The 26,337-nt window shown below is 34.9% G+C and overlaps 1 protein-coding gene across 50 annotated transcripts in view; it reads right to left on the reverse strand.

Moving 5' to 3' along the window:
• BAZ2B (bromodomain adjacent to zinc finger domain 2B) overlaps positions 1-26,337 on the reverse strand; it is a 415,244-nt gene that overhangs the window by 77,343 nt on the left and 311,564 nt on the right. For 23 of the 50 annotated variants that reach the window (XM_063790193.1, XM_063790176.1, XM_063790199.1 and 20 more), the window contains 7 exons: positions 19,178-19,270; positions 19,005-19,066; positions 14,756-14,821; positions 12,979-13,044; positions 11,503-11,547; positions 11,226-11,258; positions 9,926-9,991 (listed from right to left, as the gene is read on the reverse strand). In XM_063790193.1, the coding sequence (XP_063646263.1) occupies positions 9,926-9,991; positions 11,226-11,258; positions 11,503-11,547; positions 12,979-13,044; positions 14,756-14,821; positions 19,005-19,066; positions 19,178-19,270 (431 nt within the window). The remainder of the gene's footprint in view (positions 1-9,925; positions 9,992-11,225; positions 11,259-11,502; positions 11,548-12,978; positions 13,045-14,755; positions 14,822-19,004; positions 19,067-19,177; positions 19,271-26,337) is intronic. The other 27 variants (XM_063790207.1, XM_063790180.1, XM_063790202.1 and 24 more) reach the window with 2 other exon arrangements.

The raw sequence follows: 26,337 nt of genomic DNA on the forward strand, positions 1-26,337 counted from the left end.
TAAAGTTGATCTCTCTCACTCAAGTATAAGCCTCTTCTAGAGGGCAGAGGAACTAACTTATTCACCTGTTTCTTCATGGACCTATTCAATTTCCCCCCTGGACACCTGGAGAAAGTTTTTAATGAGTTTATCTTTCTCTTTGAATCTTGAGCCTGTATCAGTCCAACTTTCCTCTCCCACTGGTCTCCATAGTCTAAGTATTGTTCTTACTTCTGACTACAGTAGTGATATGACTGTAATAGATACATGCGGTATGCCATGGCATATAAAAATTATTTGAGCATTTATAAATTTGCTGAATGATTAATTCTTCAAATGACACAAACTAAAATTAAGGTAACATTTTGAACTGGTTATTAAACGAATTCAATAGGCAATTTCTTCTTCACTTTTGATATTTTACTCTGTGGGCAAACATAATTGCTATCTTCCATTTTCAGTTAAGAGTATTTATAAACCTGTAATCCAAAAGTGGAATTAAATACATTTATTAAGAATATTTAGATTACATTTAGAAATTTAAAAATTATCTAAAGTATATTTTCACATCTACTTCAACATTATTAATTTCTTAGCCATATAGCATGTATTGTGATTTGATACACTTGCAAATAGATACCCCTCCTATAAAAATTAAACAGATTTATTATCTAATAATTTTGCCAAAAGCTAAAGTTTAAAGTGGCAGTGCTACTTTAGGCCAAAAATGAAGGCATGTAAATTTGTATAGTACCCTTGCTCCTAGACTTAGTATAATGCTCGGAAGAGCAATCTATTTACCTACTTTTTACCTTAGCCTTTTCTTGACAAAGTAAGCTGCCGTATTATGAACCTATATCTAATTTCTATAATATTATATTTTGTTGCTCTGCCAAATAATAGGATTTTACAATGGAATTTTGTGATTTTCCAAGGTCAGTTCATAACAGACCTCTGATTTGCCAGAGATAAGACATATTAAACCTATCCTAACATGAAAAGAAAGGTAAAACATATTTTATGTTAATATTGGTGAAACCGCAGGACAATAACTTAGACTGTCTACCAATGACTACAAAATGTAGCTCTAGATTTTAGATTAACTACAAATAATTATAGGCGCTGGGTTCGGTGGCTCACACCTGTAATCCCAGCACTTTGGGAGGCCGAGGTGGGTGGATCATCTGAGGTCAGGAGTTTGAGACCAGCCTGGCCAACATGGTGAAATCCTGTCTCTACTAAAAATAGAAAAATTAGCTGGGCGTGGTCTCGGGCACCTGTAATCCCAGCTGCTTGGGAGGCTGAGACAGGAGAATGGCTTGAACCTGGGAGGCGGAGGTTGCAGTGAGCCGAGATTGTGCCACTGCACTCCAGCCTGGTCAACAAAGATAGAAACTCTGTCTCAAAATAATAATAATAATAATAATAATAATCATAATAATAACAAGCAAAGCAGCATACATCATCCTAATTTTTTTTCCTTTTTCCCTCTATCCCCACTCAGTTTTCCAGATACAGAAATTCTTGAAATAAATATGGGCTCTTGGATTGTAAGTCGTTTATAACAAAATATCTTTTTTATCATCCTAATTATATATTCTTAGAAGAAATATTATATAATGGGATCTTTTTGTATCAAAATCTTACTAATATCTTAGTTAAGAAGTCAGTTAAAATTTCATTTCAAAGTTGAAACATCTGTTGATAGCAAATGCATTAAATTTAGATTATCCTAAACAGTCTGGTTTCACATAGGGTGAAAATTTAAAAATCAATTTTTTACTTACATGAAAAGATTATTTTAGGGACTCCAAAACATAAATCAAAGGATTTCCACAAGTCAATAGCACAATAACAAATGTATGAATAAATTTATTCTATTTTAGAATTATTTAAGTTAAAAACCCAAACAATAAATGTAGTAGAATGATCCATTAGTGTGAAGTTTACAACTTATAGATTGCAAAACAGGCCATTTTGAAGAGATCATGTTGCACAGAGACTTATGGTTTTTGCATTTGATGATTCTACCGGGTCTCTCAGGTGTTTGTTCTGGGCATAATTAGAAGAATACATTTCATTTGACAGCAATCTGTACTCAAATTTAAAAGACAAAAATATAATTTAAGAGACACAGGTTTACCTCAGGGTACAGGAAGAATAAAAGTGTAAATAAGATTAATAACACAAGCCACTTATAGATGACAGATGTAAAGAACAAATAAGACACTGCTTTATGGGCCAATATTGACTGTATTTCAGGTAATTTTTTTAATAGGGCCTATTATTTTTACATTTCAATTTTATATTTATATACTATAAAAATTAACTTAAAGGAAAAAATTATGAAGCACATGATTCCAGAAACCCTAAAGATACTTCTTATACTTTATAGGCATAAAATACTTAAAAAGAATAAAACTTTCCACTTATCATGTTCTTACAAAAGTATTACATAAAAAATTCTGTACTTATTTGTATTTTTTCCCATCACCTTGAGCATTTATCATTTCTTTGTGTTACAAACATTCCAATTATACTCTTTTAGTTATTTTAAAATATACAATGAATCACTATTGACTGTAATCACCTTGTGCTATCAAATACTAGATCTTATTCATTCTATCTAATATATTCTTGTACCCATTAACCATTCTCACTTCCCCTCCACACTCCACTACCCTTCCCAGCCTCTGGTAACCATCATTCTACTCTCTATATTCCTGCCTTCATTGTTTGTTTGTTTTTGAGATGGAGTCTTGCTCTGTTGCCCAGGCTGGAGTGCAGTGGCGTGATCTTGGCTCACTGTAACCTCCTCCTCTTGGGTTCAAGCGATTCTCCTGCCTCAGCCTCCCAAGTAGCTGGGGCTACAGAAGCCCGCCACCGCGCCCAGCTAATTTTCGTATTTTTTACTAGAGATGGGTTTTCACCATCTTGGCCAGGCTGGTCTTGAACTGCTGACCTCATGATTCACCCACCTTGGCCTCCCAAAGTGCTGGGAATACAGGCATGAGCCACCGTGCCCAGCTACATTCATTGTTTTAATTTTTAGCTCCCACAAATAAGTGAGAATATGTGAATTTTGTTTTTCCCTGCCTGGCTTCTTCTACTTAACATAATGACCTCTAGGTCCATCCGTGTTGTTGAAAATGACAGGATCTCATTCTTTTTTTTTTTTTTTTTGGCCGAATAGTACTCCATTGTGTATATGTACCACATTTTCTTTATCCATTCAACTGTTGATGGACACAGGTTGCTTCCAAATCTTGGCTGTTGTGAACAGTGCTACAATAAACATGGGAGTATAGGTTATCTTTTTGATATACTCATTTCCTTTCTTTTGGGTATATACCTATGAGTGGGATTGCTGGATCATACGGTAGTTCCATTTTTAGTTTTCTGAGGAACCTCCATACTGTTTTCCATAGTGGCTGTGCTTTTTATTTACAGTCCCACCAACAGTATATGAAGGTTCTCTTTTTCTCCACATCCTTGCCGGTATTCATCATTGCCTGTCTTCTGTATAAAAGCCACTTTCACTAGGGTGAGATGATGTCTCATTATAGTTTTCATATGCATTTCTTGATGATCAATGATGTTGAGCACCTTTTCATATACCTCCTTGCCATTTGTATGTGTTGAGAGAAGTCTACTCAGATCTTTTGCCCACTTTTAACTTGGATTATCAGATTTTTTCCTATTGAGTTGTTTGAGCTCCTTACATATTCTGATTATTCTGTACTTACTTTAGATAAACTGTCTTTAAATATTATATAGGATAGCTACTATTACGTAAATGTCTCCTAAATTAAAATTGACATTGTTAACAATTCTTGAGTTAGAGATTTTAATAAGTATAAAAAACAATGCTTTCCAAAGTCTACTTTTTTACATAACATTTAACATTCCACCGAATTTTTTTTTTTTTTTAGACAGAGTCTTACTCCGTCACCCACGCTGGAGTGCAGTGGCGCAATCTCGGCTCACTGCAACCTCCGCCTCCCAGGTTCAAGCAATTCTCCTGCCTCAGCCTCCCAAGTGCACAAGTAGGGACTACAGGTGCACGCCGCCACGCTAATTTTTTGTATTTTAGTAGAGATGGGGTTTCACCATGTTGCCCAGGCTGGTCTTGAACTCCTGAGCTCAGGCAATCTGCCCACCTAGGCCTCCCAAAGTGCTGGGATTACAGGTGTGAACCACCATGCCTGGCCCCTGAATTTTTTTTAATTTAATTAAAAAAAATTTTTTATCTTTCCTATGGTGCTAAATGTTAAAGTGTTTATATAAAATAATTTAACATTTGTTTATAAAGGCAATTTAATTTTAAAATTGAAATAAATTACATTTGCATAAGTATTGTTTAAGTATATTTACTATTTTGTCAACCAAAAAGTGTGTTTGCTTAAAAACTGTCTACATGTGCAGTTCTGCTTATTTTTTTACTAAATAATGACTGGTGTAAATATATAATTATGAAATATTCTTTATTACTTGAATCATTAGGAATATTATGCATTTTTTTTTCTGCTTTCTAATTGTTTATTATATGACTTCTGAAACCTGAAACTTTCTTCTATTTCATGGCTTTCTCTCCTAAAGTGCGGACACAGTCATTCTGTGATAGATGCACGTTTAACAACCTTTTGCAGTTTATTGATCCTTGGGGAGACATGCAGAAGACTGTGTTAAAATTACTATGGTTGATTATTCAGTTAATATGAGTAAATTGATAATAAATTTGTGACTGGTATAGTTTGAAGTTTTCATAATGGAAACCAAAGATTTTGAGTTAAATGTTACTTTCTCATGTTGCTTAAACCAACCTTGTTTCTAGGGATTAGTAATAATGAAAGCAGATGTATTTCATATTAAATTATATTAGAAAATAAGCTTTTTGTATTCACGAGGCTAAAGATTATTTCTTACATTATGAAAATATTTATGAACTATGATGATACACTAATGGCCCTTTAATATTAATATAATAATAATGAGATAATTTATATAAATCTGAGAATTTTTTTTACTAATTATAAATTTATATAACGGAAAAACTATAAAAATTAGATTTCACAACTAGAAAACCAATAGAAATTTGAGAGTTTTTTAGTGAAAAATATATCGAAGTAGTACTAAATCCAAAAGATCATTGTAGTGTACACAAAGAATCACACAAGTGGTGTTTTTGTTACCTCCTTACTTTGATAGGTGTGGGGAGTCTCTTGGAATAATTTCAGGTAATATAGGAGATTTTTAATCAACATGGTGAAAGCAATTTGTTTTTTAAACTTCATTACTCATTAAACACTATTCATAACATTTTCATTTTAATCCTAGTTTTCTTTCTTTACAATAGAATAATTAAAGATTCAAAGGTATTAACTTTTATAATCAGGGTTATGCACAAGCCAATTCAGAATTTTGAACTGTTCTTGCCTAAGTATCATTTGGCCTTCATTTTATAATAAAGTTTATTCTTTAAATAGGTAATAACAGAAAATTAGTACAGATTTGGGCTATCAGGAGGTAACGGGTGGCAGAATATGCAGCCACAAGGTGCCCATTATTGACATTCCACGAGTTACATCTTGTGCATGTTAAGTAATAATGAGGAAATGGGCAAGTACATATAGGAATGCTTTGTTAATACCGAGGTTTGTTAATACTGAGGTTTATGTAAAAGACTGGGTGAAAGTTTTGATCATCGCTAAAAATAGGCCTTTTATTGCTTAATCACTTACACTGTTCAGTTTTATCTCTCTGATATGACTACTGCATCTTGAATATTCTTTTTGTTTTTCCCACAGTATCTAATTTAATCTTGGGCACACATTAGTAGTTTGAGAAATTAACAGTTGATCACAGATCTATGGGCACCATTCATTAGAGCAGTGGTCCCCAACCTTTTTGGTACCAGGGACCAGTTTCATGGAAGACAATTTTTCCACAGACACAGGGGTGGGATGGTGGGGGGATGGTTTCAGGATGAAACTGTTCCACCTCAGATCATCATCGTTCCACACTCAGATTCTCATTAGGAGTGTACAACCTAGATCCCTCGCATGTGCAGTTCACAATAGGGTTCACGCTTCTATGAGAATCTGATCCTGCCCCTGATCTGGCAGGAGGTAGGGCTCCGGCATCTGGCTCAGGTGGAGGTACTGGTCTGAGGCCCAGGGGACCCCTGCATTAGAGGAACATAATTCAAAATCAAAATGACTGATAAAATTACCCAGTCCATGAGTCCTGTTCATGGGTCTATGGTTATCAGATGGTAACATTTTTTTTAGACGGAGTCTCACTCTGTCACCCAGGCTGGAGTGCAGTGGTATGATCTCTGCTCATGGCAACCTCCGCCTCCCAGGGTCAAGCAATTCTCCTGCCTCAATCTCCCGAGTAGCTTGGATTACAGGTGTGTGTCACCGGGCCCGGCTAATTTGTTTTGTGTGTATTTTTTAGTAGAGACGGGGTTTCACTACCCTGTCAGGCTGGTCTTGAACTCCCGACCTCAGGTGATCCTCCTGCCTTGGCCTCCCAAAGTGCTGGGATTACAGGGGTGAGCCACCACACCCAGCCAATAACATTTTAAGAACTCAATTTTACCTACGAGATTATCTGAAACATTCTGATTGAGGATTATTTGTGGCATATGTTATTGCATTGTTAAATAATAGTTCCTTGAGTATTTGACTATAACAAAAGAACACCATCTAGAGTAAAATAAAATTAAAATATTTTACTATCATACAAAGAGAACTGCATAGAAAACATAATAATATACTCAAAATTTAATGATTGTTTTGTACTTAATTTGATTTTTTAGTTCTGCCACAATAACTTTAATTTTATCCTATCCATTCATTCATTTACAATTTTCTAGGCACCTCCTATTTACTTGGTTCTAATTGAGGCACTGGCAATACAATGGCACAGACAGACAAGAGTCCTGTCCTCACAGATCTTATATTCTGGGAAGAACTAGCCCATAAACAATAAGATGAGCGAATGGGGTGGGGTGTAAGGAAAAGCAAAATTAGGTGTTCTGGGAAGGCCTTTTTTTTTTTTTTTTGGAGACGGAGTTTTGCTGTTGTTGCCCAGGCTGAAGCGCAATGGCGCAATCTCGGCTCACTGCAACCTCCGCCTCTCAGGTTCAAGTGATTCTCCTGCTGGGAAGGCTTTTTTGAAAAGTTAACATTTGACCGATGACTGAACAACAAATAGGAACCATGTGAATATTTGGTGGAAAAACAGCAATAGTACAGACCGTTCATTGAGGAATAATAACAAGACAAAAATGACCAGAATATAGTGCATAAGGGACAAATTGTATGAAGTAAAACTGGAGTGAGAGGCAGAGGTCAGTGGGAAAATGCCATGGTGAGGAGTCTGAATTTTATCGTAATTGCAATGAGAGGCCCCTGGATAGTGTCAGGATATGATCTGGTTTACTTTTTGAAAAGATCACTTTGGCTGCTCTGTAGAGAATGCATAGGGAGTGCTGAGGAAAGCAATAATGAGAACAGAGAAACCAGGCTCGCTCTTTCAGCTATTAGGATTTAAGTCATTACTTTATGTACATATGCACTTATTGGCTTTATTTTGGTTTAATATTTTAACACAGTTGCCTTGCCATTTCTTTTCAAAGTATTTATGCTTAATATGTCCAGCCCTATTAATAACTTGTATTGCTCCAATATAGGTGGGTTAATTTTCCTTCAGCTCTTCTCCCTTTATCTGCTACCTGTTTTTAGACTTATAAGTAATTCAGATTTGCCCATGAGTATTCTGTATTCTACTTCTGTTTCTTTTTGCTTAGGACAAAGGTAGGTAGGAGAGGGAGAGCTATACCAGGTTTCTGGTATCTCTCAGTTTTATTGGAAGAACTGTAGCGGACTCACTCTATTTAGTCAAGAGTATATCCTTTTCCTCTTGAGAGGTGCTCTTGGGCTTTGATGGATTCTTAGAATATCTAATTTTAATCAGCTGTATTTATCCTGTGGCTACCACCCTCCACTCAACCCAGATCTCCTTCACCTCTCTGCAGCAGCTTCCCCCACTCTCCCCAGGCCCTAGTGGGCAAATATGAAAAACCAGCGGGAAGTTTCATGTCTCTGAGGCCTTTGGGGTGCCTCTTTCACCTGGGCATTCCCCATCTCAGATGATCTCATTCTTACTATTTTACTGGATCTTCTCTTCTAATGAAGCCTAGTATGCCTGAAGATAACGTTCTGGGTTATTTTAGTTAGCTTTCCTCCCTGCCAAGAAAAACCAGAATGGCAAGCCCTGGTTCTTTTTATTCCTTCTGATTAAAAAAAAAAAACAAAACAAAACCCATGATTGGTAGGGAAGAACTTGTCTCCTGAGGGATTTTCTAGGTCTTTTCCCTGAGCTACTAATTGCTCCCTCCATTTCCATCTCTCCAGAATGAGAGAATTAGGTTCAGTGTTCAGGCTTTTAATTAGTCCCCTTCCTTACTCTTCCCTTCACTGTACTGTTTCCATAAGCGAATAGAGAGCAGCCATGCCAATTCCTGGAATACGTTACCTCTCTCTTTCCCTGACTGTCATTTTTCAGAGATTATGGTTACAATTCCACGCACAGATGTATAGATTCTATTATTATGTTAGGTATAGAGGGTGTCAATAGGCCTGGGTAATCAAAAGGTTAGGGAAAAAAAGATAGCAGGAAAAGTGTTGGAGTAAAACTTCCATAACCTTTAGGAAAAGTCACAGAAAGTGATTGCTGTAATATATGTTACATGCTATGTTAAGTCTATGCTAAGAGGTAATCTATGTCAGTAGTTCGCAACCTGGGATGCATCTTGCTAGGCCCATTCTACACATACGTAGTATCAACGGTTAAGTACTATGTGGTGCCAGGCACTGTTCCAAGAACTTTACATACACAGAGACACATATCCATTTACTCATCTCTTCAGCCCTACAAAACAGAATTCAGTATTATCTTCATTTTATAGATGAAATGAATCACAGAGAAGTTAAATAACATGCCCAAGGTCATATAGCTGGAAAGTAATGAAACCAGAATTCAAATTCAGATAATCTGGCTACTCTGCACAGGTTTCAAAACAATACACCTATTTTCTCTACGCATCAGAAACCTATATTGCTAATTTAAGCTAGAGCTGAAACCAAAATACTGAAATACAGCCTCCCAGCTTCTAGATCAAACAGTGTCATTTTCATTAATTCTCACTTATTAAATGCTTATCTCACTCAAAAATCCCATACCTAGGAGGTAGGTATCATCTCAATTTTAAAGAAATGGCTTGAAAATGTAAAGCAAATTGGTGGCAGAACCAGCAGGGGAATCTGTGTCTTTCAACCTCCAAAGCCCCAGTTATAATGACTCTATTCAACAGTTTCAATACAGAATGTTATTCCTTTGTAACATATATCTATTTCAACCTTTAAGTGATTTCTATTAACCTCCAAATAAGCTCATTCTGATGTACTGCAATAATTTTCTTATTCTGAATTATTTGTTAAAAGTTATTTTAAGAAAAGTACTTAGGCCTAATTTTACATAGAGAATGCTAAAGAATAATTCTTAGGGCAGAAATCCATGGTCGGAATGATTTGTGTTTGAATTAGGACATACAGGATTTGTCTAGGCATGCTGTAATACTAGTTTTGTGAAACTCTGGTGTAATAAATAGCTACTTTTATCTAAACCAATGTTATTTACTACACTAAAAAAAGACAATTAAAATCTTAGCCAGGAAAACTAACACATACATTGGAACTCTTCCTACATTCTTTTATGTTCTAACACTCAGTTGCTATCTCAAAACTTTTGGTTTGCATATGAAAACCAGTAAATCACAACAAACCTATATTCTGAAAAATTTATATTTAGAAGAGCCAATGCTTTAGGAAAAAGTATTACTTTATAAGGTAATATTTTTCTAGAAACATACACTTACTTCTGCTTTTTTACGAGCTTCCATAGCTTTCATAAGCATCATGTGTTGTCGCCTTCGCTCTCGTTCCTATTAGGCCAGATAAAATGTGGAAAATAACTCAGCCACAATTAACAGTTTGATTTTCCAATGAAAAAACAAAAACAAAAACAAAACAAAAACTCAGTATAGCATGTTTAGCATTTATAGACAAGTCACAGTAAATACTAAATATAAGACAAGAATGGCCAGTCTGTGCATGTTTTAGTTCAGGTTTAGAAAGCAAATACAACAATCAAAAGCAAAAAGGTAAAGCAATGAACATGGAGACAGTGTAAACAGAAGCATACAAGATTTACTTATGGTCAGTTGTGATGCTCCTTCAAAAGCTGGCAGAACAAAAAGCATAATGGTTGGCTGGAACAGGTCAGTTACCTTACATCTGCTATTAGAAAAACCACAAATACTATGGCCAATTAAACTAACGGTTGTGTTGTTCTTAAAATTTTAGATCAGGAAGAAATTGATTTATAGTCACTTTAACTTCATGATTTTAGAGTTGGTTATTTTCAGTACAAAATCATTTTGCAAATCCAATAAGCCACCAATAAATTAGAGTTTTTTTAAGGCTTTTATACCAATTTAGTTAAACTAGTCTTGTTTCACATACACCACCAATGAAATGGGATATTCCTATTTACTGATGTCTGCCACCTGATACACTATTTAAAGCCACAAAAGCTGCACCATGGGCTCACAGGTGGAATCTTAAAGGCACAGTATGAAAATAAGGTAAGCACTAGTTTAATTTGACATTCTCACTTTACTTTTAAAATAAAAAAATCACTTATTTATAATATCTCATCAATTTTTTTTGTTTAAGCATATTTGGTTTCTCCAAAGGGATATTTCTAAAATTATTTCTAAAATTTGTCTATGAAACCAGAATATATTTCATATTCTCTCATCAAACAAACTCAAAATTCCCACTGTATTCAATGGCAGTTTTGCATCTAGAATGATGGGAGAATACGGGTCATAATTATATCTAATTGTATAGTGATCCAACTTTCTTTGTGACATCAGTAATGTAAATTTTTAGAGAGCAGCCTTATTTAAGGCTTGTACAATTCAATGTAAAATCTTGGAGATGCATCATACTTCTTTATAGACAGACAAGCAGATGTATGCAATGCACTGTGCTGTAAAGCCATGCAGCAGTATGTAATATGACAGCAGCCAGTGCTACACTTTATGCATTGCTATGACAACCATATCACAACCAAATCACAATGCGGTGTTAGATGTACAAAAATAAACATACCCATACCATATCTAGTCTATGCCTCTCCAACTCCTGGTAGAAAGAGTTGGCACAACATTATGAAACAGAAATCACAGAGTCATAAAACCAATTTTTTAACCCCCCCAAAAGACACCAATACCAAAGCAAGGCAATAAACTGTAGGTTGAAGGAAAAACTTAAGCAGAAATTATATCAGAAATTTTAAAGAAAATATTTTGAAGATTTTCCCCCAAATAGGTTTAAGCAATATTATAAAATGTACATTCAACAACTGTATAACTATACATATACAGACCTGATGTTTCAGAAGAACAGCTTGTTGTCTTCTCATTTCTTTTTCCTTAAAAATAAGAAACTTTTAATATGTGATTTTTAGAGAAGATTTAGAACATGTTAAAAGTATTAAAAGTTCCTTTTCTGAGATTCTATAGTTTTTCATTAGGTTGAACCATATGAAATGGCCAATATTCAATTATTTTTTATTTATAAAATGTCAATTCGATTTTGTATGCTTCTACCTAACAAATATTTACATAGAAATCATATAATATGGTAAATATGGTAGCAAGGATCTTTCTTCAGTAGTCAATTTAACTTAAAATTTAACAAATGACGGACCTAACTGCACACTTCAATGGCACATTCATTGAACTAACTAGCTAGATGGTCAGAGCCTATCAGATATAACCCACACATGTATTTTTAAATCAGTTTAATACGTTATGGTGCAACCCTCAAATCTAGCTGATTAGAACTCTCTCCATTCTGAATATAAACTCTCAAATATACTCTATAATTAATATCTTTTTTTTCATTTCTATACACTACGTATGAATTAAAGTGACAAAAACTAGGCAATCAGTGTGAAATTTTCATGTCCACCTATAATTCAGGGCACCATTCCAAGGGGATGGGGCTTAAGGCAAACCATTCTAGGAATGTCACCAATCTCAGTATTTCTATAAAGTTAAAATATGGATGAAATTAATATTAACGGCAGACATGAAAAGGTAGAAATTTAAAAAATAAAGTAAGAGAGTCTATGTAGAAAAAATAAACAGTTCCCTGGCTTTACAAAGTATAACTGTGGTGGCTGTTTCCAGTACCAGTAGGCTCACCCAGCTACGCCCTTTCAGTATTCAGTTACTGGTGGACGGCAGGGTGGGGGAGGGGAGGAAGGGGACAACTCTCCTATACCCCACGCCAGGAAATCAGAACAAAACACCCCCAAATACTTGAAGTTAAAATAATTAAAAGCAGCTAATTTTATTATTGGTAAATAACAGTTGATGCAGTTTGGCTTTTGTTTCTGTAGGCTTTTCATTTTTAATAGATAAAACAGTTGCTGAATATTAACAAAGAAAAAGTTATAAAGGGGAGAATCAGATTGAGACTCAAATATAAACATACCTATACCATATCTAGTCTATGCCTAAACATAAACATAAACATAAATAACACACAAAACAGTTTTGGGGGGGGTCATTCTTATCTAGCAAAACTACATACAGGTATTAAGCAACAATTTGCATTTCTGATTTGATGTCTCCTAAACAGCTCAAAGCATTACAAAAAACCCTGCATAATAAAATAAAAATACACATACAATATACATACAAATAAAAACATACACTATACACATGTAGTATCTGCTAAACATATTTTCAGATAGTCATTTTGAAGAAAGCTATTTTTTCATATAACTGATGCCAGTATAACATATAGTTTTTATTTTTCAAAAATAAAAACTCTGATTCTCATCTAAACTAACCTTTATTCGTTTCTCGGCCTCCAATAATTTGGCATTTGCCGCTTCTTCCTTCTTTTTCTTTTTAGCCTGTGCATGCAAAACAGGTCTCAAAGTCATGCAACAGCACCACTACAACTTGCAAATAATGTCAGACTTGAAATGAAGCTACATGTCTCACAAGGTACGAAACAGTATGTAACACATATGTAGACAATTACAGATTTCCCCCCAGTTAACATTATGTTTAACATAATAATTTTGTTTCTAATTTATAGAATAGCATTAGAATATACAAAAATTTCTTAGAGTCATAAGAATATGACAGCTTTTCTTCTTCAAGCTTTGTTAAAAGTCTGAAATAATTGAGGGTTTATGTTCTTTTACCTTAAAATTTAATCACAGAAAAGTGATTTTATGTCACTTATTGTTTTTCTGATTTTAAAAGTAAAACATAATCACTGTAAAACATTTAGAAAACAGAATAGATTTTAATAAATAAAAATTATTTCAAGAATTAGTAATATTTGAGAATGAACCTGTTAACTTTATTTAAAATTTATTTTTAATACTTGAAAATTTGAGATAAAGAAATTCATTATTGGTTTATGTCTATTAAGTGAAGCATATTAAGTCTGATTTTCCCCATCTCTGTATAGTGTGGTTAAGTTCAAGTGTTTTTTTTTTTAATAGAATGAAAACTTGTAATCTCATCTTTCATGAGGCACAATCTATTGAGACCATGCTATTTATCAAACATAAGCTTCATAATCTTAAAATCATTAACTGTGTAGAAGTTTCATAACTAGTAGTTACTGTCAGTTTACTTTAAAATAAAAACATTTTCAATTTCTGGTTTTTAAAATTAATTTGAAATGGGTAAGAAAAAATGTGTGTGTTTCTAGAAGGAATAAAACTGTAACAGAGAAAACCTCAGCTATCCGGAGCCCTCAGGGAATAAACTGTTGTATAAAGCAGCAGTTTCCAGAATGGTGGAGAAGTTGTAATAAATTTAAACATGAAAAGTTTATTTTCACTCTTTTAGATGGAAATAATTTTGAGACATGCCTGCTTAGACACAGTACACTAAACGTAATTTGGCATTTTCTTGATGACTCAGGGCAATTATTTTCAACATCAGTTATACTGCACAGCTCCAAAGAGTAATGCCTTTGGGCTATTAAGGTTTTGAAAATTGCTTGCTATTCAAATAAAAGATTACAGGCTGTTGCTAGGCTTTTCAGTTCCTATATATGCTAGCTGAAGTTTTCCTGTATTTTTTCCTTGCTGTCTTTTGCCTATTACTTTTGCTGTTGCCAACAGATGTCCTCTATCTCTATTCTAATTAGCCTTGCAGGGAAGAGGGATATGCTAGAAACCAGAAAAACAATCTGATAAAACTTTGCACATTTAAAATTTACTTTTACTTTTGAAATCTTACTTCTGTAAACATTTGTTTCTAAACTAAAAGTAAATATCAGACAATAAGCCCTAATGATTTTTCTTTTGTTGTTTACTTTTATAAAAGTAAAACATTTTAGTGCATGAACTTTATGACAACTCCACTGACTGCTCAGAAGTTTTCCTGTTTCTTTTGCCTCATTTTGTATATCTTTACTGTTGGGATTAGATTAGCTTGCTAAATAAGGCTCAGATAAAGTTTTATTCTATGCAGAATGTTTAAAGAGAATATCTGACAAACATATTAATTTGTGTGAGAAAACATGCACGCAAAATATTTTTGCAGACTTAAAAATATATGGCTAAATTACTTTAATTATATTAAATTTAAGACTTCTACCTCTAGAATTTGCTGAGCTCGAAGTTCTTTTTCCATTCTGATTTGCTGTATTCTCTTAATTTTTTCCTGTAGGAAAAGTTATGATAACTTGAGATAATAAAATAAACTATCTGAGTAAAGAGTATTTGAGTGGAATCAAATAATTAAAAATATAAGTACAGGTCAGGCGCGGTGGCTCACACCTGTAATCCCAGCACTTTGGGAGGCCAAGGTGGGCGGATCACAAGGTCAGGAGATCGAGACCATCCTGGCTAACACAGTGAAACCTCGTCTCTACTAAAAATATTAAAAAAAATTAGCAGGGCTTGGTGGCAGGCGCCTGTAGTCCCAACTACTCGGGAGGCTGAGGCAGGAGAATGGCGTGAACCCAGGAGGTGGAGCTTGCAGTCAGCCAAGGTGCACTACTGCACTCCAGCCTGGGTGACAGAGCGAGACTCCGTCTCAAAAAAAAAAAAAAAAAGTACAAAATTACCAAAGGATGGACATAAAAATTTCATTATTTAGCATAAAACCATATATATTTTCATGTCTGAAATTAATATGATTTGATAAGGTTTCTCACAGTAATTTGTAAAATGCAAATGCTAAATAAACAGAAACTCAGTGAACCAAGCTGATTAAACTATATAGCCTGAAGATCTTTATAGATATTTGCAGTTACAAATAATACTTAACTTGAAATAATATAGGACTGAGTAGCAGAAAAATCATGTATCAGCAGTCAGAAAACATACAGCCAGTTCTGGATTACAGTCATTTATTGAATGGTCTTGAGCAAATAATAACTATTCTTCTATAAAATAGTGAGAGGTGTTTGCCCTTTCTCATTTGTCACAATTAAATAAAATGCTTTAAAAAGTATATAGTGACACAATTGTAACATTATTATTAACAATAATTTCCATTCTAAAATTTATTTCACATGTTGAATAGCATGATAATATAACATTGCTTTTAATTACAATTAGCCCATTTCAGAAATAACCTGTAACATTATTTTAAAATTAATTAATTACAATTTAACATTCCAGGGAATTATTTGTAGGACATAATTGGGGTACACATTATCTAAATTTAATGAACTGGTTATTGGATATGTTTTATAACTTAGTGATCATATAAATTTTGATAAAAATTTACATTTTAACTTAAAAAATTATCTCATATTCTATAAACACATTCTTAGCAATTTCATGTTCCTTAATCCATTCAAAAGTCCCAAATTGGCATTGATGAGAATAAATACAAGTTAAAAAAGAAAATTCAAAGTTTCCTACTTGAAAATTGTACTTATCCTAGAATTTCCAGCGCCAACACCTGTATTTCACAATGCCTGCTCCCATCTCCAGATGCTAGTTGTACCTATTGAAGCTATACATTAATATGCATTTTAATTTTTTTAATGTACACTGATGTTATTGATTCCCTGCAGGATTCTACTGCAGGATGATGAAATTTTGGGAATTACTGTTTTGATTTTACAAGACTGATCACATTCTTCGATTTTGGTGATCTCATCATGGTACTGAATATTAATTGTAGGCTGTCAAAAATAAAAACCCCAAAGTGGGCCAGGCACTGTGGCTCACACTTGTAATCCTAGCACTCTGGGAGGCCGAGGCGGGCAGATCACCTGAGGTCAGGAGTTCAAGAAACAAACAGTGCTAGGTGGTGAAACCCCATCTCTACTAAAAATGCAAAAAATTAGCTGGGTGTGGTGGTGCATGCCTATAATCCCAGCTACCTGGGAGGCTGAGGCAGGAGAATTGCTGGAACCCAGGAGGCGGAGGCTGCAGTGAGCAGAGATCGTGCCACTGAATTCCAGCCTGGGCAACAGAGGGAGACTCTGTCTAAAAAACAAACAAACAAAAAACAAAACAAAACAAAAAACAAAATGAAAAACAAAACCCAAAACCCCAAAGTGTATCTTTTGTGTAATTTCCAAATCTTAGAAAAGATTGATCCATATTTGAAGTATTTATTTGAATTAGAACTTGATATCTGAGAAAAGTATACTCTTGATCTGACTTTTCTGCTCTTGTATAAGGTGCTATGTTTTCAAGTCAGCAAAAGTCACTTGTTGTTCTCTTATGCACAGACAGGCAGGGAATCTTGGGGCTTACGTACACAGTCTAAAGCTTTATCTTAAGTATTCAAGTGACTTTTATATATATCCATATATATTTGGTAGTGTTATCATTAGCATGCAGATAAACATGGTAAATTATTATAATACAGGTTAACTTTGTAATGTTGAGTACTTAGTCACTGAGCCGGTCACTTTACATTTAATATCTTGTCAATCATTAAAAAATCATAGAAGCTTAAATTATCTTCTTTTTACATACGAGAAAACTGAGGTTCTCAGAAAGTAAATATTTTGTCTAAAGTCCAATACTTAGTAAATATAGAGTCCTTGTCAGATCCCAGTGCCTGTGTGCCTCCTGCTTTGTAATAATGTTTCTGAAATCTTCCAGAAAACTGTCTTAAGGACTATCTGGTGATATTTTTGGTCTACTAGGTGGAAAAAATAATCCAAAGGATGAAAACACATGTACTATTTTATTCTAGATCAAATGCTGACTTTAAAATAGACCCTATATAACAGAGAGTATGAGTAGAATTACTCTATACTTTGATTCACTTTGTTGAATCAAATAAATGAGATGGTATTCTGAGATTGGCCTCAGATAAATATCTTGATAAATATTAAAACCAGTTCATTTGCATTAATATTGCTGGAAACTTTGGAGCTCAATGCTTTTTCAATGAGTAGCAAAGACCATGTGGATTTAGGTTGTAGCTACTGTAAGACTTTAGGATCATAAAGCTGAATTAAAAGTACTGATGGGATCTAATGAGTCTCCAGCCATTAGTAAATAGAATAAGCTATAAAACTTTTTCAATAAAAGTATAACAGAAATAACAGTATTTCACTTAAAAATGAAATATGAACTTATTTTTTCATATATACTCTTTAGTAAATATATTTTAACGAATGCATTCACTAGCCTATTTCAAGTCAATCTTACAATGTCTAGCAGTCACAATTAACAAACTAAGCATGGAATTCAAGTTCACAACTGCTACTTTAAATTATGGTGGTAAAAGAGTATACTGTGTAGTTGGATGTTTTATATTTATCTTTAAAAAGTTGAGCATGTGTTTTGTTGCCAGTCACTGCAGTAGGCACTTTATGTTCATTATGTCATTTATTCAGATATTGCAGTTAACTTCTTTTATGATGGAAGAAATAAAGACTTAAGGGTTAAGCCATTCATCTAAGGTCACAAAATTATTAAGTAGCAGAGCCCATATTTAACTGTAGGCTGACTGACTACAAACTTAAATCCTAAATCCCAACTCTATATCAACTTCTCTAGTCATATTGCTTTAGTTAATACTGGAAGAAACCTTGGAGATAACCACATCAAATCCAACCCAAGCCATTTATTTAGCAGGTATTTATATAGTAACATAATTGATTTCATTTCATTCTCAGAAATAACTACATGCTTCCTAATATTTTTAAAAGAATAGTGCTCTCTCCCCAGTTCCTTTCTGCTTTAATGTTACCATGAATATGAGGAGATGGGAGAGTAGTTTACACATTCTCATCTTAAATGAAGCTGAATACCTTCTCACTTAATTTTTACCTATGAAAATTTAAAAATTACTTCTCTTTCCTAAACTTAATTTTGAAAATCACATGGGGAGAAATATTGTAGATACAAGACAGAGAACTCTGGATTTGCTAAAATAATGCTGTCATCTTTTTTTTTTTTTTTTGCAGTGGCAACTTTTAAGTAATCCTGAAAGCATTAAGAAGCAATGAAGGCAAATCTTATTTTGTATAACTTGAATTTAATTTTCTACTAATATTTTACATGTTTAAGAAAAACAAGCTTTTATTAAAATTTGAACATTCGAGCAATATACTTCATTGACTGATACATTAATTTAAAAATTCTGAAAATTGTTCAAGATATCAACTTACACAAAGTCTACCAGGATATTAAAGTACTTACACAAATTTACTGTTTGGTAATCATTTCTTTAAACACTTGGAAGTAGAAGACTTTATTAAAAAGGTAAAATTTTAATTAATAGAAGATAGCAACTTTCTAAATAAGACACAAATATTAATGTGAAATATAGTTATTTAAGAAATCAAAAATAATGTACATTACTAACAAATCCTCAAAATAAGTCCCATATTTTAAAAGTCACTTCCAATGTATACACATACCTGCTGTTTCATAATCTTTATCTGTTCTTTTTGCTTCCGCTTCTCCTCAGCAGCCATTATTGCTACATGAAACCAAAGGATAGATATCATCAAAAAGGGAATGAAGAAAAGAAAACTCTTATGAATTCCCCAGTACTGACTCTTCGAGTTTATGTTACATTTAAATCACTCACCTTGTTGTTTTTTGGCTTCTTTAGCAACCCGAGCTTGTTCCTGCTTTTGAAGTTTTCTCAAAAGCTTTATTTGTGCTGCTTGCCTGGCTATTTCTGAAAAACACAAAATTTCAAAGAATATTAACAACTTTGTGTAACTACTAACCAAAAACAATAACTGTGTGAAAATGGTATCATCATAAAGGATATAATTTTTTTTTTTTTTTTTGAGATGAAGTCTCACTCTGTTGTCAGGCTGGAGTGCAGTGATGCAATCGTGGCTCACTGCAATCTCCGCCTCCCAGGTTCAAGTGATTCTCCTGCCTCAGCCTCCCAAGTAGCTGGGATTACAGGCGTGCGCCACCACACCCAGCTAATTTTTGTATTTTTAGTAGAGATGGGGTTTCACCATGTTGACCAGGATGGTCTCCATCTCCTGACCTCATGATCTGCCCACCTCGGCCTCCCAAAGTGCTGGGATTACAGGTGTGAGCCACCACTCCCAGCCGAGGATATAATATTTAAGAAAATTGCCTAAGGTCAGACAGATACCAAGTAGAAGAGTGGTGTGGTAGACAACGTCATGTTCATTCCAACGGAAACTGAATGTTCATTCCAATGGAAATAATCAAATTATTTGATCAAATATGATCCCATATCTAGGACTACATAAAAATGAGGTTTCTTTTAATCTTTATCAGAGAGCCTTATTTAAGTACATTTTTTTCACATTTCAAGTAAACCCCACTTAGTGGGAAAATAGCTGCTAATATTTTAAGACTTGTAATGTAGCTTCAGTCTTAACATATAAAAAAAAGAAAGACTCTCAATTAAAACAAATACAAAGTCCCCTCCCACCCAAACTTAGTATTTCAATTAGCTATAATGGTTAAGTTCCTGAATCCAGTGATATTTTCATTTATGAAGGAGAGGGACTAAATCTCCTAAATAAAAAGAAAGCAGAATTTCAATGACTTTTAAAGACAACCTAGTTCTTATAATCTTCAAGGATACATGTATGAAACTAGGGTAGATGAACAAAGTTAATGTCCCCAATTCTTCATTTCTCCTTTTATCCATGACATTTGTAATGTGACTTTGGAGCAATTCCCATCAAGAGGTGGAATATATTTTCCCGTCCCTTGATTCTGAACTCAACCATGTGATTTTCCATGGTTAAGAGGAGGTTAGCAGTTGTGATGAAAACAGAGCTTGAAAGTTTAGTTGTATTCTTTCTGCTTTTGTTCTTGTGCTTTGCCCAAGACTGAAGATATGATTTGGGGGCTAGGCTATTGGGAGATTGGGACACAGGTAGCAGTTGACCCCACAAATGTGAACAAGCCCAGCGAAGATAAGCAAAGCTGCTTAGCTAATTTCCAGCTGATTCCATGTGCACAAGTGATTAAGACAGTGTTGTATGCTACTAAGGTTTGGTGGTTGTTACCAAGCATTACTGTGGCAAAGGGTGTAACAGACACAGAAACCATGTAATATCCTTGCTTTCTTCTGCTGGCAAACTTGGTCTGAATACTTCTAACTCTAAAGGTGGTATATAATATTACTCATATAATCATTTTAGAAAGCATCACTTTGTATTATACATTGTTTAAATTTTGTAGCCACTGAACAAAGAAACCTAAATTATGTTCATTGACAAGGAACATAATTGCTAACACGTGAATCACTTGAGCTCTAAAAATTTCCACCATTTATTGATCGCAGGCACTATTGTAAAATTTTTCTTTTCCTTTCTTTTCTTTTTTTTTGAAACGGAGTCTTGCTCTGTTGCCCAGGCTGGAGTGCAGTGGCGTGATGTCGGCTCACTGCAAGCTCCACCTCCCAGGTTTACGCCATTCTCCTGCCTCAGCCTCCCGAGCAGCTGGGACTACAGGCACCCGTCACCACACCCAGCTAATTTTTTATATTTTTAGTAGAGACGGGGTTTCACCGTGTTAGCCAGGATGGTCTCCATCTCCTGACCTCGTGATTCACCCGTCTCGGCCTCCCAAAGTGCTGGGATTACAGGCTTGAGCCAGCGTGCCCGGCCTGTTGTGTTAAATTTACACCACCTTGTTTAATGTTCACAGCTACTTAATAAGATCAACATGATTGCCCCGCTTACACACAAAATAACTAAGGCTCCTAGAGGTTAAATAGCATAGCCAAGAAAAAAACCCACGACTGGCTGGGCACAGTGGCTCATGCCTGTAATCCCAGCACTTTGGGAGGCTGAGGTAGGTGGATCACTTGAGGTCAGGACTTCCAGACCAGCCTGGCCAACAATATGAAGCCCCCACCCCTACTAAAAATACAAAAATTAGCCAGGCGTGGTGGTGGGCACCTGTCATCCCAGTTACTTGGGAGGTTGAAGCAGAAGAACTGCTTGATCCCGGGAGGAAGAGGTTGCAGTGAGCTGAGATTGCACCACTGCACTCCAGTGAGACTCTGTCTCAAAAAAACCCCCAAAGAAACCCCAGGACTTTCTGACTCCACAGTCTATATGCCACTATTTCTAAAAATCTTTAAGCAAAGTTTAAATGCCTTAAGATTTTAGCTAAGAACGTAACCATATGTCCTCATAACAGCTGAAGTGAAGTTGGTCACTATGGCCAGTTTTCTATCACTGAGACTTTTAAAAAGGAGAAGAGATGAAAAAAGTCGAATTTCATCTAGTAAACTGGAAGTGTTAATGAAAAATAAAATGGAAGATGATGATAAAGTATTATCTCCAATGTCCCAACCATTTTCAATATTAGGAGGTTACAGGCATCATCAAAAATTTCTGGGTCACACAAAAAAGATCTCCTGTTCACTAAATACTCTAGGACATAAAAACCTATAAACTGACCTTCAGGGTCAGCAACCTCTGATAATAATATGGGTGAAGAATATTATTCTCATCTATAATAATGCCAGATAAATATTTCTTTAACATTAAGAATGGAAAGTTTTGAATTCTACAATAGAGGCCTGACTCTGTCTTGAAATGTAAAGATGTGCTGATAAAAATGTTTCCTAGAAAATATGGCATAAGTACGATCTTTTGCTGCAAGCTAAACTGATATTCTCTAATATAAGTTTAACTTTTAATAAGAAAATTCTATAATATATATAGAACCATGTTTGTGTATGAGCGTATCAATCAATTTCAAGCCCTACACAAGTACACAGTAATTTTTGTTTATTTGTTTGAGACAAGGTCTTATTCTGTGACCCAGGTGAAGTGGTATGATCATAGCTTGCTGTAGCCTCCAACTCCTGGGCTCAAGTGATCCTCTCCCCTCAGCCTCCTGAATAACCAGGACTATAGGAGTGCACCACTTTACCCAGCTAATTTTTTAAAAATTTCTTTTTGTGGTCTTGCTTTATTTCCCGGGCTGGTATTGAACTCCTGGCTTCAAGCAATCCTCTCACCTTGGCCTCCCAAAGTGCTAGGATTACACAGGTATAAGCCACTGTGTCTGGCCAGTAATTTAAACAAATATTTGGGCCAAAAAAAATTAAAAGTTCAACTCACATCTTTTTACTTTAGCAAGAAATATAAAATTTTAACTAATCATTAAAAATTTACATAGATTAAATTTTACATTATGGGCAGTTGGAAAAGAAGATGATGTGAAAAAAAGAAAAAGCCCGGGCGCAGCAGCTCACGTCTGTAATCCCAGCACTTTGGGAGGCCAAGACAGATGGATCACCTGAGGTCAGGAGTTCGAGGCCACCCTGGCCAACATGGTGAAAACCCAACTCTACTAAAAATAGCAAAAATTAGCCGGGCGTTGTGGTGGGTGCCTGTAATCCCAGCTGCTCAGGAGGCTGAGGCAGGAGAATCGCTGAACGCAGGAGGCAGAGGTTGCAGTGAGCTGAGATCGCGCCATTGCACTTCAGCCTGGGCGACAAGAGTGAAACTCTATCTCAAAATAAAAATAAAAAAAAAAGAAGAATAAAAAAAGAGAATACAGAGGAGAGAGAATGAGTTAGATACCTAGAAAAGTTCACCCAAGCTGTAGAAATAAATTACTTCCAGTATCTTCTCATTATTTGTTTTTTTTTTGGTTGGTGAATATATTATAATTACCTTTTGAAATACTAATTTGGAAAGTATCTTTTGTGGCTTAAGAAACTGTCTGCTTTAATTTCAAAGATGAAGTTTATTTTCAGATAGAATTAGAGATATTTTGGATATAACTCATTTCTTTGATCCTAAGATGCATTTTTAAACATTTTGACATCTCTAAGGTCAGAATGTAACTGATAACTGGCAGCTCTTTTCTTTCTTAGTGTACATCTTAAAATAACGGTGCATGGTATAGATTACTTATAGGCATCTCAGTTTCAATCGCATATGAAATGAATAGGTGCTACTTCATATTTTGGAAAATTTGAGATATTAATAGTATCAGTCAATCAACAAGCAGGTTTATTTATATAGAATGAAAGTCTTTATCATATTCAAACTTTGTCAGATTTTTACCTATATTCTGAGAAATTAGAGTTCTCATTTCACAACGTTTGGATGTACATTCAAAACTCACATTTATCTCACTATTCTGAAACTTTCTTCAAATTAAGTCTGGTTTTTCAGTCTAGTTGGTCATAGAAGGATAATAATATACAACAAAAACTTCTTCTAGAATCCTCTCAGATAACCCCCCAAAGTGTTACCAAAGAAGGCTTTTAGAAATGAAAAAGGTGATAAACTGCTTCATTTTTACTTTCTTTTCTTCACAGGAAAAAATGCAAACAATACTCCATACACTTGTAAATATTAATAGATTATTTACTTACTGTTAAATAATCTTTATATACATGTTGAGAAAGAGTACATGTAATATACAATAAGGTCAAAGGTAACAGAACTTGCAAAATGCAATCCAATGTATTATAACAAGGGTAAACTATGTAATTGAATACAAATCAATTTGAAATCTGGAAGGAGAATAAACATTCGGTAAAAGTTGAATAATTAACTTCTACTTTGTTACAACAAAAATATAGTTAATTTTCTAAATTTAAATTTGCTATTTTAGATTCTAACTTCTAATGATAATTAGATACGCCAAATATCCATGAAGATCCCATGTTTTGATTATCAGTTAATTTCAAACTTTCTTATTTTATGCAAACAATGTCCACATTCCCCAGCATTAAACATTATTCAGAAGGGTCAATAGCTTACTGACAATATCAGTTTTTTTTTTTTTTTTTTTTTTTTTATTTTTATTTTTTTATTTTTTATTATACTTTAAGTTTTAGGGTACATGTGCACATTGTGCAGGTTAGTTACATATGTATACATGTGCCATGCTGGTGCGCTGCACCCACTAACTCGTCATCTAGCATTAGGTATATCTCCCAATGCTATCCCTCCCCCCTCCCCCCTCCCCACCACAGTCCCCAGAGTATGATATTCCCCTTCCTGTGTCCATGTGATCTCATTGTTCAATTCCCACCTATGAGTGAGAATATGCGGTGTTTGGTTTTTTGTTCTTGCGATAGTTTACTGAGAATGATGGTTTCCAATTTCATCCATGTCCCTACAAAGGATATGAACTCATCATTTTTTATGGCTGCATAGTATTCCATGGTGTATATGTGCCACATTTTCTTAATCCAGTCTATCATTGTTGGACATTTGGGTTGGTTCCAAGTCTTTGCTATTGTGAATAATGCCGCAATAAACATACGTGTGCATGTGTCTTTATAGCAGCATGATTTATAGTCATTTGGGTATATACCCAGTAATGGGATGGCTGGGTCAAATGGTATTTCTAGTTCTAGATCCCTGAGGAATCGCCACACTGACTTCCACAATGGTTGAACTAGTTTACAGTCCCACCAACAGTGTAAAAGTGTTCCTATTTCTCCACATCCTCTCCAGCACCTGTTGTTTCCTGACTTTTTAATGATTGCCATTCTAACTGGGGTGAGATGATATCTCATAGTGGTTTTGATTTGCATTTCTCTGATGGCCAGTGATGATGAGCATTTTTTCATGTGTTTTTTGGCTGCATAAATGTCTTCTTTTGAGAAGTGCCTGTTCATGTCCTTCGCCCACTTTTTGATGGGGTTGTTTGTTTTTTTCTTGTAAATTTGTTTGAGTTCACTGTAGATTCTGGATATTAGCCCTTTGTCAGATGAGTAGGTTGCGAAAATTTTCTCCCATGTTGTAGGTTGCCTATTCACTCTGATGGTAGTTTCTTTTGCTGTGCAGAAGCTCTTTAGTTTAATTAGATCCCATTTGTCAATTTTGTCTTTTGTTGCCATTGCTTTTGGTGTTTTGGACATGAAGTCCTTGCCCACGCCTATGTCCTGAATGGTAATGCCTAGGTTTTCTTCTAGGGTTTTTATGGTTTTAGGTCTAACGTTTAAATCTTTAATCCATCTTGAATTGATTTTTGTATAAGGTGTAAGGAAGGGATCCAGTTTCAGCTTTCTACATATGGCTAGCCAGTTTTCCCAGCACCATTTATTAAATAGGGAATCCTTTCCCCATTGCTTGTTTTTCTCAGGTTTGTCAAAGATCAGATAGTTGTAGGTAAGCGGCGTTATTTCTGAGGGCTCTGTTCTGTTCCATTGATCTATATTTCTGTTTTGGTACCAGTACCATGCTGTTTTGGTTACTGTAGCCTTGTAGTATAGTTTGAAGTCAGGTAGTGTGATGCCTCCAGCTTTGTTCTTTTGGCTTAGGATTGACTTGGCGATGCGGGCTCTCTTTTGGTTCCATATGAACTTTGAAGTAGTTTTTTCCAATTCTGTGAAGAAAGTCATTGGTAGCTTGATGGGGATGGCATTGAATCTGTAAATTACCTTGGGCAGTATGGCCATTTTCACGATATTGATTCTTCCTACCCATGAGCAAGGAATGTTCTTCCATTTGTTTGTATCCTCTTTTATTTCCTTGAGCAGTGGTTTGTAGTTCTCCTTGAAGAGGTGCTTCACATCCCTTGTAAGTTGGATTCCTAGGTATTTTATTCTCTTTGAAGCAATTGTGAATGGGAGTTCACTCATGATTTGGCTCTCTGTTTGTCTGTTGTTGGTGTATAAGAATGCTTGTGATTTTTGTACATTGATTTTGTATCCTGAGACTTTGCTGAAGTTGCTTATCAGCTTAAGGAGATTTTGGGCTGAGACGATGGGGTTTTCTAGATAAACAATCATGTCGTCTGCAAACAGGGACAATT

Source organism: Pan troglodytes, chromosome 13 (assembly GCF_028858775.2).
Source record: "Pan troglodytes isolate AG18354 chromosome 13, NHGRI_mPanTro3-v2.0_pri, whole genome shotgun sequence".
Classification (NCBI taxonomy): domain Eukaryota; kingdom Metazoa; phylum Chordata; class Mammalia; order Primates; family Hominidae; genus Pan; species Pan troglodytes.